At 39.9% G+C, this 17,296-nt stretch overlaps 1 protein-coding gene across 3 annotated transcripts in view; it reads left to right on the top strand.

The window, feature by feature from the left end:
* LOC139010677 (probable ATP-dependent RNA helicase DDX60) overlaps positions 1-17,296 on the top strand; it is a 103,628-nt gene that overhangs the window by 76,383 nt on the left and 9,949 nt on the right. For all 3 annotated transcript variants that reach the window (XM_070415444.1, XM_070415443.1, XM_070415442.1), the window contains exons 30-35: positions 978-1,178; positions 4,147-4,251; positions 4,707-4,848; positions 6,431-6,552; positions 14,888-15,035; positions 16,734-16,876. In XM_070415444.1, the coding sequence (XP_070271545.1) occupies positions 978-1,178; positions 4,147-4,251; positions 4,707-4,848; positions 6,431-6,552; positions 14,888-15,035; positions 16,734-16,876 (861 nt within the window). The remainder of the gene's footprint in view (positions 1-977; positions 1,179-4,146; positions 4,252-4,706; positions 4,849-6,430; positions 6,553-14,887; positions 15,036-16,733; positions 16,877-17,296) is intronic.

The following is a 17,296-nucleotide window of genomic DNA, read 5'->3' as shown; positions in this document are numbered from 1 at the left end:
TGACACTCAACCAATGAGCCGCACTCGCTGTGCTCTAGATACTTCTTATCCCTTATAGAACCTTGTCCACCCCCTCCTAATGTAATAACCCCTATTCTTTTTATTTCTCCCCCTGCTTCTAAGCTGTGCATGAACTCTCCTCCCATATCAACTTTGGGAACCTCATATTTAGGACTCCTGAGCCAAGGTGTTATGATATTTCAGATAATGAATTTGGAAGTTAAAATGTCAGGGTTTGAATCCTGGATCGTTTAAAGGATGTCTTGGGTATTTGACTATGGGCAAGTTTCTGATATTCCCATGTCCCGGTTTCTGCATTGTAATATGGGGATAAGGATTCGATTTACCTCATATAGTTGTGTGGTTTGTATAAAAAAAGTTTCAAGGACTTAGCACACATTCTAAGCACTTAAAACCCAGATCTCATATAACTTCTGTGAAGAGTTTGTTCTTAACTTGCCTTTTACAAGTAGTGTTTCAGAATTTTACCTCACTCGTGTATTTCCTCAACTTGTGCACAATTTTTATGGTGGTTTGTAACTCAGTACACTTGTCTGTGAGAGAGAGAGAGAGTGAGAGAGAAAAGGATGAGGGAGGAGGAGATGGGAAGGGAGAGAACTGGTATAAGTTAAGATGTAAATAAACTTGAAATGAGGGTCTGGTCTTCTTGGTTTTTTTGTTTTGTTTTGTTTGTTTTTTGCTTGCTTGCTTGTTTGTTTCTTCTATAGATTATACAAATATCTAGCACAGTTTTTGGCATGAAATTAAGTGCATAATAATGACAAACATCTGATTTTCAGCTCTGTCCAGCCTTGTTAAATTTCCTAAGGGCTACATAATTGGATTTTACGTGAAGTAATTTAATGGTGGCACATAGGCACAATTTCCTTGTTCCAACCCAATGTAAAGGCTGGCTTCTAAATGTGATGTTAAGAGCATGTAGGTAAATCTTACACTGTTATTCTCCCTGTTTCCAGATGTCTGGACGTGCTGGAAGACGAGGTCAGGACCTGCTGGGAGATGTATATTTCTTTGATATTCCATTCCCCAAAATACAAAAACTCATAAAATCCAATGTTCCTGAGCTGAGAGGACAGTTTCCCTTCAGCATAACCCTGGTGCTGCGACTCATGATCTTGGCTTCGAGGGGAGATGACCCAGAAGACGCCCAGGCAAAGGTACTGTAGCAATAACTTGCAGTTCCATCAGCCTTCAATGCTTTGTACTATCCTGAATAATAAAGAATTGGAAGTGGAGGGTCTATGAGTTTTGTTTGTCTCCTGTATCAATCGTAGAATTTGTAGCTGGAAGGGCATTTGGCATCACCCAAGATTATGGTTTCCATGTGTGGTAGTCATTGTTCTATAGTAGTTAAAGGTGCTGGCTATGGATTTAAAAAGATCTGGGTTAAATTCCTGTTTTCACCATTAGGAACAAAAATAATTTTTATGAGTATTTTATAGTAAAAGTCTATTTTTCATAAAAAAGTAGCCTTAATTCATCAAATAATATTTGGATAATCTAGAAAGTTGATAGAAGAAAATTATACCCATACCTAGTTCCTCTGTTCAAAGACAATTACATTATCATTTTGGTCATCTTAAAGTCATTTTTCTAGGCATAGGTGTGCATCTTTTGGATGGGTTTTTTTTGGTATTTGATTTTTAACACTATTTTATATTTATATTAAATTGAACTTCAGAACAAGGTTACACATTTTCCTGAAGGTTTTATTTTTCAGATAAATATTTTCTGTCTAATCCCAGAATGAGAGATTTAAAATTAATAATGAAATAATCTTATTTTCATCTTTGTGAATATGCATTGTGAAAGGGACCTGTAGGGTCTGAGTTCCTCTGCCAAGGGCTGTACCTCTTTAGATGTTGGGTCTTAGAAGACGGAGAAGACATGAGAAGTTATAGGCATATAAGAGCATCTTTATTGCAGCCCAAATAGCCATTGCTGCTAAGGAGCCATTTAACAAAGCACTTCTTGCCCTAGCTGGTTTGGTTCAGTGGATAGAGCATCAGCTTGTGGACTGAAGGGTCCTAGGTTCAATTCTGATCAAGGGCACATTCTTGGGTTATGGGTTTGATCCCTAGTAGGGGCATGTAGGAGGCAGCTGATCAATGATTTTCTCATCATTGATGTTTCTATCTCTCTCTCCCTTTCCCTTCCTCTCTGAAATCAATAAAAATATATTTAAAATTTTTCTAAAAAGCAGTTCTGCTAACACAATAGCAAACACAAAGCAATCCTTGCTAATACAGTAGCAAGCATAGGAACCATCCTAGCAAAACAACCTCACCTTGGCTAGTCAGTAATACATCTTTACAATGAAGCCCCCAACATAAGAGCTATATAGGAGCCAACCACAGGCTGGTCAGTGGCAACTTATATACAAGCTCAAATAAGCTCAAACAAAAGAAGCTTTATGCCTAATAGTGACCTCAGTATTTGGGCTATAGAAAGTCATGCCTGTGCAGTGTATAGCTTGCTGCATCCCTGCTTTTGTAGCTGCGTATAGAAAATTAGCCTTGAACACACTGATTAGGATTCCCACACTCAGAGTGGCCTTGAACATCTGGCATACACTGACTGATTAGGGTTCCCACAGGACCCTGTCTGCTCTGTATATTGTACAATATTGCAGGACATGGAATAATACGGTACTTATTTTCTTCCAGAACAATCCAAGGGCTATAAGCTTTTAAACTCAATTTGCACTTATTACCAGATTATTTGGCAGTATCATTCATTTCTGATTATTCTGTTGTATATGTTCTGTTTGTTAAAGGATAGATCTGCCATCTAAAAACATGGTAAAACAAGTAATATGAAATCTAATTGAATCCTATATAGTGCTATAATAGATATGGGTAATGTCTATCATATCTTATATTCTTTTATGTGGTGGTCAATCAGGTGAGGCGATTGCCAGAGGAAATGGGCTCTTGAGATGTCAGAGAAAAGAATTTCAGCAACACAGGTGTGAAAGTTCAAGCACAGTGGCAAGGCTTATTGGGGTGAAAAGAAATAATATGCCCCGGGGCATGCAGAGGGCAGGCAGGCTCTAGTAGCAGCTGCCCCGAGGTCCTTGCTGATCTTCTATATATTTTCTGGGTTTCGGAAACAAGCAGGCTGTCTTTCAAACTGTCCAACATGTTTCCTGGGTTTTCCTGGAGCCCTTTCCTGAATCTTGTTGGGTTTCCTGGCCTTATCCCATCCAATCCTTTTCCCAGGCTAGACCCCTCCCCTTTATTGTCTCCACTGTGGCTCCTACTGCGCATGCCTCAAAGTTCTGCTTCATCATCTGGCTTCTACTGTACATGGGCCCAGCCAAGGACTTTCCCCTTTACTGCTTATCCCTCCCCCCTCTGTAATCCAGTTGTTCCCTGGGGAGATTGGAAAGACAGTCTTTCTGTCTGCTTGGGACTTTGGCCAAGGATGCGCCTGTCCCCGGGGGTGTATGTGAAGCCGTAGCTTCCCAGTTAATCAGGCTTAGCCAGTTTTGTCCCCTTTTCCTTTAATACCTACCTCGCTACCTTCGCCAACAAGGCCACAATAGGAGGCAAAGGAGAGGCTTAGAGAAACAAAGTATTATTCTTATAGGTCCTAGCCACAGGAGGGATAGCATGCCATCCTGGACTACATGCAGAACACACCAGGGTAGTCCAGGAGGCAGAAGACAGGAGCAGGGGGCAGGCTTAGGCCACTGCCTTTATGTGAGTTTCCACAGGAAGGCAAGACAAGTCAGAGTAAACAGTTTAGGATTTACTAATTTGAGTAATTCCGAAGGCTTTGGGCTATGTGGTGACCTCTAACTGCCTGGTCTCTGGCTCTGGCTCTGGGGTGATTTAGGGCAGGAGGAATATTGGCTTGGTGTGTGAGTTAGGCAAGGGAGTAGGTGGGTATAAAGTTGAGTGTGGTTGGTTTGCATAGGATAGGCATGCTTTTAGGCAAGTGGTTATCTTTATGTATTACTAGACCTGGGAGGATTGGTCTTTCTCCAGCCAGGATGGTTTTTTAAGATGTCAAAACATCATAATATACAGAACAATTTAAAAAATTATGTTACACCTATATTATTTAAAAATGTATCTTGTATCACCAACATGGTGTGACTTCAAGTATTCTTCTTTAAAGGTGCTGTCAGTACTAAAGCATTCATTGCTGTCCTTCAAACAACCCAAAACCATGGAGATGTTAAAACTTTACTTCTTATTTTCCTTGCAGTTCCTGGTGAAAGAGGTATGATTGTACTTCTTTTTGTGAAATAAGATTGCTAAAATCTCTATTTCTTATCATGATGAACTAATTGTAGTCTTTAGAATGTTATATCCAATGATTAACATTACTTCTAATTTATATAATTATCAACACTGGGCCAGGTAATGATTATCAGTCTCTTTTATATTAGCACTAGAGGCCCAATGCACGGAAATTGGTGCACGAAAATTGCCGGTACTGGCTTTCCTCTGGCACCTGGGACCATGGGCGGCTTACCCCAGGCTGGGCCCCAGCTTTGTCAGGAAGGACGTCTGGAATGACATCTGGAAGATGTCCGGTCTATTCAGTCTAATTAGCATATTACCCTTTTATTAGTATAGATTAATTACTATTTTAAACTGGCACTTGATGCATTACTTATTGACTAATAAAAATGGTGAATTGAGTCAAACTAATAGATTATATTTGTTTTTTAGGGCTATCTAGATCAAGAAGGTAATCCGATGGGTTTTGCTGGACTTGTATCACATTTGCATTATCACGAGCCTTCTAATCTTGTTTTTGTCAGTTTTCTTGTAAGTGGCCTTTTCCATAATCTCTGTCAGCCAACCCATAAAGGTAAGCTTAATGTTTCTTGCGTATACTAAAATTAGCAATAGAGGCTATAGTGAAGTTAGCATTTCAGGAATATTTTTTCTACCAAGAAAATAAAAGGTAATATTCAGATAATTTAGAGATACCAAATTAGGCAAAATAAACTTTTATATACCTACTAATATAGATTATATGTAGGTATATTTTGTGATACCTATTTTAAAATGTCAACTTCTTATTAACTTCAGTGATTCCTTGACTCCAGGATTCAGAACACATTAAATAATATATAATATTTTCATAAACATTTTATTTTAATTAAATTTAGTATATGCTTAGAAAAAGGAAAGCATTATGTTAAACATATTTGCTATTATTTATGAATATTTTCTCCCAATATTTTTTCTTTGAATATAACTGTATACTCTATTTAAATAGCTCATAGTATATTAATTGCAAAATCTAGAATCTTATCTTCACCCTAAGTTTATTTTTGCCAATTTTATGTTAATTTTTGTTAATTCCATTTACAATGCCTGTATAATAATATTACGTTTAAATCAGTGTTTGATTTTTATAATTAAATAGACCCCTTAAACAGTGTCCTTGAGAGAAATGTTTCCCACTTTGTATTTAAAATTTTTAGACTTCCTAATGCCTGGTGAAGTCTGCCTTTTGCAGGATTACTTTGTCTTCTATCATCAGTTGATAGAAATACTCTATTTTGCACAATGGTTCTAGTTACTATATTCTGAACATGCATTGTTTGATGAAACAAGGATACTCAGGAAACCGTCCTCCCAAAGGCTCTGTGAAAGGAGAAATAATTTCATGTTACAGGATGTGCAGTTTGTGTTTATTACTATGTGTATATGTGGAGAGAGGGCAGCGTATGTGGTTACAAACATGGAGATAGAAAGTTTGGTAACTTTATAAGGTAGATAACATGGCTATCGCTATTTTGTAAATGAGAAAACTGAGCCACAGAGAAGTTAAATAAAATGCCATGGCCACAAATTTTTAGTAAGTGTCAGAGCCAAGACTCAAATATAAGTAGTCTGACTCCAGAGCCCAAGTTATTAACTTAGTGCCTTTTAAACCACTGCAATATAATTCGCATGTGTTGTGATGGACTGAAAGTAAGTCAAGTTGACCATATCTAAATATGAGTGGCAGAAAGATAAGGTAGGGAGAGGCTATTCGTGGGCTAAATTTTGTAAAGCCTTAATTGCTAGGCTGAGGAGATTGGATTCTGTGTATGATACACTAAGATATAATCGGAGATTGTTGAATAGGTGAGAGATGTGATCATAAAATGCTTTAGGAAAACTGATAATAGACTGAAGAGGGAAGAATCTAGGCAAGGAGATAATGCAGTTCATGGTTAGAATAACTAAGGTCCCACGTAGAGTGGGAGTAGCAAGAATAAAAAAGAAGGCATAGACATAAAACTGCCAGCAGAGGAATCATTCCTTAGTTGCTGTATTTGTCAAAAATTTTAGTTTACATGAAATGAAATACAAAGTAATATTCAATGTAAACATCAAATATGGTGTTAACATACTTTTTTTTTACATTTATTAACAAAATACTTTGTTTTATGTAGGCTCAAAATGTTTTTCTCAAGATGTTATGGAAAAGCTCATGTTGGTGTTGGCAAATCTGTTTGGAAGAAGATATATTCCATCAAAGTTCCAAGAAAGTACTGTCAAGTTTTATCAATCAAAGGTAAAATTTATGATTCTGATAACACTAAATATTTCAGATCAATAATTCCTACCATAAATGATTCAACAGCAGTAGGATTTTGTGAAATGTAGGATTCAATTGTTTTATATACAAATAATTTTTTCTTTTTGTAATTCATAAATTTCCTCCTATAAATCTATCAAAAGATTAAATGCCTTGAGGAAAATATAGGATAAAAAACTTTACTCATGTTTTCTATTTGAAAGTGCCAAATTATAGTATTTAGTGGCCAAAGGAAAAATGTAGGTTATTGTACATTAAATGAACTAATAATTACTGTCATTGAATCTACAGTTCTCTTAAAATTTTTTTTTACCTGGAGGTAGGTCTGTGGACAGCAAGTATATGTTATGAGCTAGAAAGTCCTTCCTGAAGAAAAGATTAGAACAGTCATCTAAGAAATCATTTCTTGACTCACATAGACTAAAAACAGGAAAACCCTTTTGCAATATTATTTGCAACATTTTCTTGATCATGATTTCCTATAAAAATCAACATTAAATACTGTTAGTAATGTACTCCACTAGAATCTGAGAAAGTGGGATAGGCTGGTTATACCACATAACTTTAGTAAAAGGTGAGAAGGAACAAAAACAGAAGAGTTCATCTACATTGTCTAACCTTCAATGTCAAATTACAAATCATATGCCTCACAAAATGTTCTCTAGACTAGTGAACACAACTTTAGGCACAACTATATTAGCTTCACATTTTTATAATCACAAGTACATCATAGAACTATTATTTAATATTTTGTTTAAATTAATAAATAGTTAACTTCTAAAATAAAATTCAGTATCTCTATTCTTACAAAAAGTCATCATTACAAAAATACAACAAAATATGGTTTTGAGTAGAGGTCTCCTCTGTCTCTCTCTTTTTTTCCTTAAGTATTATTGTAAATTTGTGCACTTTTAGGTAGATGACCATCACTCCTATTGTAAGGGAGAACTGTGAACATAATGAGGATTAGATTGGCTAAAGTGATAAAATGTCAAGAACTTATCCAAGGTGTGATAGGAATCTCCAACTAGGGTTTTTCTTCCAAAGAATTTCTCTATTCTAGAAATGAGTTGAAAATTGTATTTAGCATATGCAGAGAGCCTCTGCTATGCCATAAAGAAGCAAAACATACACACACACAAAACAAAAAAACCAACCAATAAAGCTATTAGTAATCACATCCGGCTGGAGTGACAGACTAGAAACATGAAAGAGTGAGTTTTAACCACTGAACATTGATAGGGTACCAGATCTTCACGAAATATTGGGGCACTGAACCAGTTTTTTTGTAGTCTTATAGCATTTCTTAAATGAAATCTTATTGGAGGGAGGGGTTCGACATTCATTTATGTTTGTATCCCCTTCAAGACATATTTGAGCCACTTAGGGCTGTAAGATATAAAAGTAAGTGCGGAAAGAGGTGGATTTTTGGCAATCTTTTAGGGCTGAGAAGACGAGTGCAATCAGCCTCATACTAAAATCCTAAGAGGACCATGATGTAAAAACAGAGATAAATCAGATAATGACTGAGACTCATTAAAAATGGAAAAAAGAACCAACCCACTTCAATCTACAATTGGACTGAAGTGATCACGCCTTCATTCACTTGGCCAAACAGAAAAGTGGTAGAACTCATTCTGGTGGAAGATAACACCATTTAAAACCTTTCATGTCCTCCTAAAACATTTTCTGGGGTTAAAAAGTAAACACCAAAAAAAATCGCCCAAATGAAAAAAACACACACAACTGAGTAAACAAGAATATATGACCAATTTACCAGGAAGGAAAGCAGACAATAGTAGTAGACACACAGATGATCCAGATACTGGAGTTAAGATAAAAGGATTTTAAGTATGATTAATATGTTCAAGAAAATAGGGAAGAGATAGCTAAAAGTGGTGAAAGGATGAGAATTTCACCAAATAATCAATGGACATTACAAAATTGAAAAAAATATAATATCTAATTAGAGCCGTAACCAGTTTGGCTCAGTGGATAGAGCATTGGCCTGCAGACTGAAAGGTCCCAGGTTCGATTCCAGTCAAGGGCATGTACCTTGGTTGCGGGCACATCCCCAAAGGGAGGTGTGCAGGAGGCAGCTGATCGATGTTTCTCTCTCAGCAATGTTTCTAACTCTCTATCTCTCTCCCTTCCTCTCTGTAAAAAATCAATAAAATGTATTGAAAAAAATATCTGATTAGAATATACATATCAGAAGTCAGAATCAGTAAGTTGATAGACAGCTCAATAGAAAGTATTCTAACTATAGCACCAGGAGGAAAAAAAATGAAAATAAAAGCAGATAGCATAAGGGACATGTGAATCATACTCAAAAGGGTTAATATCCTAGAAGAAGATGAAGGAGAAAAATGGTGGGGAAGTATTCAGAACTAATAGCTGAGAGTTTTTCTGAAGCTGATGAAAGATAGCCCTCCATAGTTTCAAAAGTGTAGTCAACTTCAAGAAAGATAAATATAAATAAGCATTAAACTAATACTAATGGAAATAAAAAACAAAGAGAAAATCATAGATCAGCTAGAACTGCAATAGACATTTCCTTGAAAAGAGCAATAAGATTGATAGCTGACTTTTTAACCAAAATAATGAAAGCTAAAAAAAATGAGAATTTTTTTCACTCCTGTTTATTTTCATATATAAGTGTATACTTATACTTAGCATATGTCCTAAACATAGCTTAAAACAGGGTAAATATATTGTAGCTGATTTGATAACATACTAAGTAGGTATACATATGTTTACCTTATTTTTTAGCATTATTGAGGTATAATTGATACTAAAAAATGCACATTTTTAGTGTATATATCTTAATGAGTTTGAAAATATGAAATATACAGACACTCAATCTGTCATCTCCACAATTTTTCTTGTGCTTTTGTGTGTGTTTTTTTTTTTTGGTAGGAACATAACATGATATTTATTCTCCTAATGTATTTAAAGTGTACAATACTGTATTATTAACTATAGGTACTGTGTAGTACAGAACGTATCTAAAACGTATTTATCTTTCATAATAGAAACTTTATATTCAATGAAAAACCATTCCCCATTTCCTTTTCCACCCAGCCCCTGGCAACCACCATTTTGTTCCCTACTTCGATGCATGACTATTTTAATAATTAGAATTATGTAGTTTTTTGTCTTTTTATGATTGGCTCATTTTACTTAGCATAATATCCTCTAGGTTCATTCATGTTTCAAATGGCAATATTTCCTTTTATTAAAGACTAAATGATATTCTGTTGTATGTATGTGCCACATAATCTTATCCATTCATTTACTGATGGACATTTGTGTTGCTTGACTATTGTAAATAATGTTGCAGTAAACATAGGGATCAACATATTTATTCAAGATCCTGATTTCAATTTCTTTGTATATATATACCCAGAAGTGAGAGTGTTGGATCATATGGTAGTTCTATTTTCAATTTTTTGAAGAAACCTCCCTATGTTTCCCATAATGGCTATACCAATTTACATTTCCCACAACAGTGTCTAAGGGTTCTGATTTTTCTACATCTTCAACTCTTATCTTTGTGTGTGTGTGTGTGTGTGTGTGTGTGTTTGTTTTGTCTTTGATAATAGTCATCCTAATAGGTATGAGATGATATCTCAGTGTGGCTTTGATCTGCATTTCCCTCATGATTAGTGATGTTGAGCAACTTTAACACACATGATGACTGTTTGTATGCCTTCTTTGGAGCAATGTCTATTCAAGTTCTTTGCCTCTATCACATAGATGGTTTAGAAATATTTTCTCCCATTCTGGAACTGCCTTTTCACTTTATTATTTCCTTTTCTATGCAGAGCTTTTTAACTTGATATAGTCCCACTTGTTTATTTTTTGTTTCCTATACTTCTGTTATTATATAAAAGAAAAAGTATTGTTAAGACCAATATACCTATATTTTCTTCTATAAGTTTTGGTTTTAGGTGTTACATTTAAGTCTTTAATTCATTTGAGTTTATTTTTATATAGAGTGTATGGTAAGGGTCCAATTTTATTTTTTTTACATGTGTATATCAAGTTTTGCCAACACCATTTGTTGAAGAGACTCTCCTTTCCTCATTGTATGTTCTTGGCTCCCTTATTAAAGATCTGCTTACCACATATCTATGGGTTTGTTTCTGGACTCTCTATTTTATTACATTGATCTATATGCCAGTCCTTATGCTGGTACCATACTGTTTTAATTACTGTAGCTTTGTAATGTATTCTGAAATGAAGTGTGATGCCTCCAGCTTTGATCTTTTTTTCTCAAGATAAGTTTGGTTATTCAGGATTTTTCATGATTCCATATGAATTTTAAGATTGTTTTTTTCTACTTCAGTAAAAAATACCATTGAGATTTTGTTAGGAATTGCATCAACTCTGTAGATTAACTTGGAAAGTATTGACATCATAACAGTACTAATTATTTCAATCCATGAACATGGTGTGTCTTCCCATTATCATGTCTGCTATAACTTCTTTCATCAGTGTTTTATACTTTTCAGTATAGAGATGTCTCACTAACTTGGTTAAATTTATTCCTAAGTATTTTATCCTTTTTGATGCTATTGTGAATGAGATTGCCTTCCTTTTCATATACTTAGTGTACAGAAACACCACTCAATTTTAAATGTTGATATTATATACTGCAACTTTGCTGATTTTGTTTATTATTCTAATACTAGAGGCACGAAATTTATGCACTGGGGGGTGGGGTTCTCTCAGCCCAGCCTGCCCCTCTCACAGTCCGGGAGCCCTCAGTGGATGTCCTACTGATGGCCACAGTCTGGCAGCAGAGGCTCGGAGCAGGCATCCCGTGTGTGTGTGTGTGTGTGTGTGTGTGTGTGTGTGTCCCCACTGGGGGTCTGCCCCCAGCCACATTGGAGGCTCAGAGCAGGCACTGTGTGTGTGTGTGTGTCTGCGTGTGTGTCTGCTGGGGGCCTGCCCCCAGCCACACCATGGAGGCTTGGAGCAGGAGCCCCTCTGTGTTGATCTCTCAGGCGCCTGGCCTCCACTGCATGTTGTACTCTCCCTTGAGCTATGGCCAGGATGGGGGTGCTGCTTGCAAGCCAGGCTTTCCTGCTCCCGGATCGCCATGGCAACCGGGGAGCAGGCCCAGCTGGGGGCTGCCCACAGGCCGGGCTTTCCCGCTCCCAGGTCTCCATGGCAACCGGGGAGCAGGCCCAACTTGGAGCTGCCCACAGGCCAGGCTTGCTCTCCTGCTCCCGGATCCCCATGGCGACCAGGGAGCAGGCCCAGCTGGGGGCTGCCCGCAGGCCAGGCTTGCTTTCCTGCTCCCGGATCACCATGGCGACCGGGGAGCAGGCAACGTTTGGGGCTGCCTGCAGGCCGGGCTTGCTTTCCTGCTCCCGGATCAGGCGCAGCTGGGGGCTGCCTACAGGCCGCACTTTTCTACTCACTGATGGCTGGATCACCACAGCGACCCAGGGCCCAGTGGCACTTTCCTGCTCTCCAATAGTCATAGGGTCCCGGCTGGGGCCGGGGCTTAGCAGTGTGGGGCTTAGGCGGCACAGGGGTCCCGGCTGGGGGCCCAGGTGGCACACAGGGGTCCTGGCTGGGGGAGGGGCTTATGCCCCGCTGCCCAGGGCTGCACATGGGGCCCAGATGGCAGCTCGCGCTGTCCCGCCCTGCCTGTAGTATAGGATAGAGGCCTGGTGCACGGGTGGGGGACAACTGGTTTGCCCTGAAGGGTGTCCCGGATCAGGGTGGGGGTCCCGCTTGGGTGCCTGGCCAGCCTGGATGACGGGCTGATGGCTGTTTGCAGCTGGTCACACCCCCTTCAGGGTGGGGGTCCCCACTAGGGTGCCTGGCCAGTCTGAGTGAGGGCCTGAGAACCATTTTCAGGCTGGAGGGCAACTTAAGCTCCCAGCCTCTCCTTTTTTTCTTTTCTTTTTTTTTTTTAATTCTGGGATTTATTTACCTTCTATAGCTGTCACTGGAGCTAAGAGCCGGCTCCAGCTCTGAGGGCTGAAAGTAGGTTTCTGGGTCTGTTTGGCTTCTATAATTGAAACTCTGTTGCCATCACAGCAGCTCTAAGCTCTGAAGCCGAAGCTGGCTGAAAGCAGGTTTCTGGGTCTGTTTGGCTTCTATAATTGAAACTCTGTTGCCATCACTGCAGCTCTAAGCTCTGAGGCCCGGCTGGCTGAAAGCAGATTTCTGGAGCTTGTTTAACTTCTATAATTGCAACATAGTTGCTTAGAGTGCAGCTCAGAGGCTGGCAGCAGCAGGCAGGGAAACCTTGGCTTCCTCCGTCACTGGAGCAAGCAAGCCTCCTGTTCGCTTCAGCTGCGTGGCTGCCGGCCGCCAAGTTGGTTGGCAGTTAATTTGCATATCCTGCTGATTAGCCAATGGGAAGCGTGTCGGGGTTATGGTCAATTTGCATGTTTCTCTTTTATTAGCTAGGACTAGAGGCCTGGTGCTCAAAAATTTGTGCACTGGCGGCTGAGGAATGTCCCTCAGCCCCACTTGTGCCCTCTCACAGTCTGGGACCCCTCGGGAGATAATGACCTGCTGGCTTAGGCCCATTCCAGGGTGGCAGAGGGCAGGCCCAATCCCTAGGTGCAGCCCATGGTCGGGCTCAGAGCAGGGCCGATTGGGGAGTTGGGGCACCGCCCCCTGTCATGCACAAAGCAGGGCGGATCAGGAGGTTGCAATGCCACCCCAGTCACACTCAGGGTAGGGCCGATTGGGGGGTTGGGGCGCCGCCCCCCGTCACACTCAAGGCAGGGTCGATGGGGAGGTTGCGGCGCCACCCCATGTCACGCACAGAGCAGGGCCGATCAGGGGGTTGGGGAGCTCCCCACTGTCACGCACAGAGCAGGGCTGATAGGGGAGTTGGGGCGCCACCCCCTGTCACCCACAGAGCAGGGCCCATGGGGGAGTTGGGGCGCCGCACCCTGTCACACACAGAGCCGCAGGGCAATCAGGGGGTTTGGGCGCTGCCCCCTGTCACTCTGCTCCAGGGGCCAGGAGGCTTCATGGCTCCACTGATCCCAGTGTTGGGAGGCCTCACGGCTCTGCTGATCCCGGTGCCAGGAGGCCTCGCGGCTACGCTGATCCCAGTGCCGGAGGCCTCGCGGCTCTGCTAATCCCGGGTTCGGGAGGCCTCGAGGCTTTGCTGATCCCGATGCTGGGAGGCATATTACCCTTTTACTATATAGGATAGAGGCCTGGTGCACGGGTGGGGGCCGGCTGGTTTTCCCTGAAGGGTGTCCTGGATCAGGGTGGGGGTCTCACTGGCCAGCCTGGATGAGGGGATGATGGCTGTTTGCAGCTGGTCACACCCCCTTCAGGTTGGGGGTCCCCACTGGGGTGCCTGGCCAGTCTGGGTGAGGGGCTGAGGGCTGTTTTCAGAGCTCCCAACCTTTCCTTTTTTTATTTTCTTTTTTTAATTCTGGGATTTATTTAACTTCTATGGCTGTCACTGGAGCTGAGAGCCAGCTTTAGCTCTGAGGCTCGGCTCCAGCTCTGAGACCTCGGCTGCTGAAAGCAGGTATCTGGTTTGTTTGGGTTCTGTAATTCTAACACTGTTGCGGTCCTGCTCGCTCCAGCTCTGATGGCTGAAAGCAGGTTTCTGGGGATTGTTTAGCTTCTATAATTGCAACATTGTTTCTTAGAGTGCAGCTCAGAGGCTGGCAGCGGCAGGCTGGGAACCTTGGCTTCCTCCTTCACTGGAGCAAGCAAGCCTCCTGTTCACTTCAGCTGCCTGGCTGCCGGCCACCATCTTGGTTGGCAGTTAATTTGCATATCTTGTTGATTAGCCAATGGGAAGGGTAGCGAAGTTACGGTTAATTACCATGTTCCTCTATTATTAGATAGGATTGTAATGTGGAAGAATAATTAACAAAATGAATCCAGTGAGGTTTTCATAACCTTCACAAAGGAGTGAGGTTTATTCCAGGCATGGAAGTATATTTTGTATTGTTGCTTGCTCTCCAAATATATCACTAGATTTGTTTTGAACTGTTCACAAGTCTACTTCATTTGAAGCCATGATTATATTTAAAAAGTGGTTTAGATGAAGTAGCATGAAAGCATATTTTTAGGAGCAAAGTTATTGGTTTTGATAAATGCAAATGGAAACTAAAGTGAATGTTACTTTAATTTCATAGATGAAGGAACAAAAGCGTTATATTGTTAAAGAAATAGATAATTGAAGAATCATATTGCACTGATCTTTGGCCTTCTTCCAAAATTTCAGTTTTCACGGAATGTATATGGACCTCTCCACAAAATACTTCACCATTTTGAGTTCTTGATGATCTCCTTGATCATTTAGGTGTTCCTTGAGGATCTCCCTGAGGATTTTAATGCTGCTTTACATGAATATAACATGCAAATTACAAAGGACTTTGCCTCCTTCCTACTAATTGTTTCCAAATTGGCTGACATGAAACAGGAATATCAACTTCCATTGTCAAAAATAAGTAAGTATATCTATCTTCATTGTGGAACAACTTAAAACATAAGTAATCTTGCCTAAGAATATTTTATCCCAGAAGAAGAACAGAGCCCTGGAAATATCAGGCTCTCTTAGAATTAGAAGGTTCCTTCTGCTTTCCAAAGAAAGACATTATTAAAAATTAAAAGGGCAATGGAGATTGAAACTCAATAGAGTCATTTATAAACCATCTTGATTAAAGGTTGCTTTTGGGACAAGCCTGGAGTAAGAACATCTATGAAAATGAAGAGAAACTAGAGACTATTTAGTCACCTTTTTTCCCTTGAGAAGAAATATACATTGTGTTAACAAACATCGACTCTTAGCAGATACCTGGATGTATACTTTGGCTCTGCTACTTATTAGCAGTGAGTCCTTGGACAAATGATCACCATATTCATGCTTCAATTGTCTCAACAATAGTATTATCTACTTAGTTTGAGTGAGGTTTAAATAATTAAGGTAACATATGTGAATATCTTAAAACTGTGCCTAGCACATAGGCACACCCTATTAATCTTTGCTATTGTGTTTCACAAGCTATTAGTTGGAACTCTTCTTCTAGGGGAAAGTAAAGAGGAAATAAGTTACTAGGATAAAGGGAATGGGTTGAGCTGTGGGTAGTAATTTCCTGATTATGTTATATCCTACCATCCTCAATTGAAAAAAAGTCAAGGAGTTGTAGCTTTCTGGGTCTATTAAAGTGGGAAGCAACATGAACAAAAGCAGATAATAACAGTGGTGCACTGTGAGCATCTCAGAGGAGGCAAAGTGAGTATCTTGCCTCCATTATAAATTGGAGCCAATTTTGAATGTGTAATCTGGTGCTTTGTAAGAAAAGGATTGGAAAAAATATTTCCAATCCTACTGATAGTGGTTACTTGGAACACCCTGTCTAGATAGATTTTGAGGCCAAGTCTGAGCTCAGTGGGAAAAAGTACCAAGAAAATAACAATAATTATGTGTTAAAGAGCATAGAATTTAAATTTCGTCTTTGCCCCTAGCCTGTTTGGTTCAGTGGACAGAGCATTAGCCTGCGGACTGAAGGGTCCCAGCTGTGATTCTAGTCAAGGGCACATGCCCTGGTTTCAGGCTCAATCCCCAATAGGATGCATGCAGAAGGCAGCCAATCAATGATTCTCTCTCATTGATGTTTCTATCTCTCTCCCTTTCCCTTCCTCTAGGACAGCGGTTCTCAACCTGTGGATCGCGACCCCTTTGGTGGTCTAACAACCCTTTCACAGGGGTCACCTAAGACCATCCTGCATATAAGATATTTACATTATGATTCATAACAGTAGCAACATTACAGTTATGAAGTAGCAATGAAAATAATTTTATGGTTGGGTCACATGAGGAACTGTATGTAAAGGGCCAGAAGGTTGAGAACCACTGCTCTAGGAAATCAATAAAAATATATTTATATTTAGATTTTTATTACATGTTGATCAAAACAACTAATATAAAATATAAAACAAAATTTTGTATTGATAATAATATTAATAGCTAACATTTACTGAATATATTCTGTGCCAAGATATGCTATTTACTTTATATGATATATCTTACTCAGTCTTCATTATGATATAGGTTCTGGAAAATTGCATGGTCCAGAGCAGGTACATAAGGCTTGATAATTTGGCTAATTTTTAAAAACGAATTTATCCCAACCTATTATGGCCAGATTTCACAGGGAAAGAATGTGAAGACTCCCAACTTGTGTCTCACTTGATGAGCTGCAAGGAAGGAAGAGTTGCTATTTCTCCATTTGTTTGTCTCTCTGGGAACTCTGATGGTGATTTGCTTCAACCAGCAACTCCAAGCCATGTAAGTAGAAAATGGGGTTTATAGCCGAAACCAGTTTGGCTCAGTGGATAGAGCATCGGCCTGAGGACTGAAGGGTCCCAGGTTCGATTCCGGTCAAGGGCATGTACCTGGGTTGCAGGCACATCCCCAGTGGGAGATGTGCAGGAGGCAGCTGATCGATGTTTCTCTCTCATCGATGTTTCTAACTCTCTATCTCTCTCCCTTCCTCTCTGTAAAAAATCAATAAAAAATATATTTTAAAAAAAAGAAAAAAAAGAAAATGGGGTTTATAAATAAATGGTCTTTAAGAAAAGAATGAATTTATATCTCCAGGCAGCTTTCACTTCATGTCCAAACTGAAAATAGTAAAAGAATCTAGAGGTGCCCTAACCGGTTTGGCTCAGTGGATAGAGGGTCAGCCTGCAGACTGAAGGGTCCCAG

The sequence above is a fragment of the Myotis yumanensis genome, unplaced genomic scaffold (genome assembly GCF_028538775.1).
Source record: "Myotis yumanensis isolate MYYU_CA2020_CCGP unplaced genomic scaffold, mMyoYum1.0.hap1 SCAF_5, whole genome shotgun sequence".
Taxonomy (NCBI): Eukaryota; Metazoa; Chordata; class Mammalia; order Chiroptera; family Vespertilionidae; genus Myotis; species Myotis yumanensis.
The sequence above is the reverse complement of the archived record's forward strand: the minus strand, read 5'-3'. Positions and strand labels throughout refer to the sequence as shown.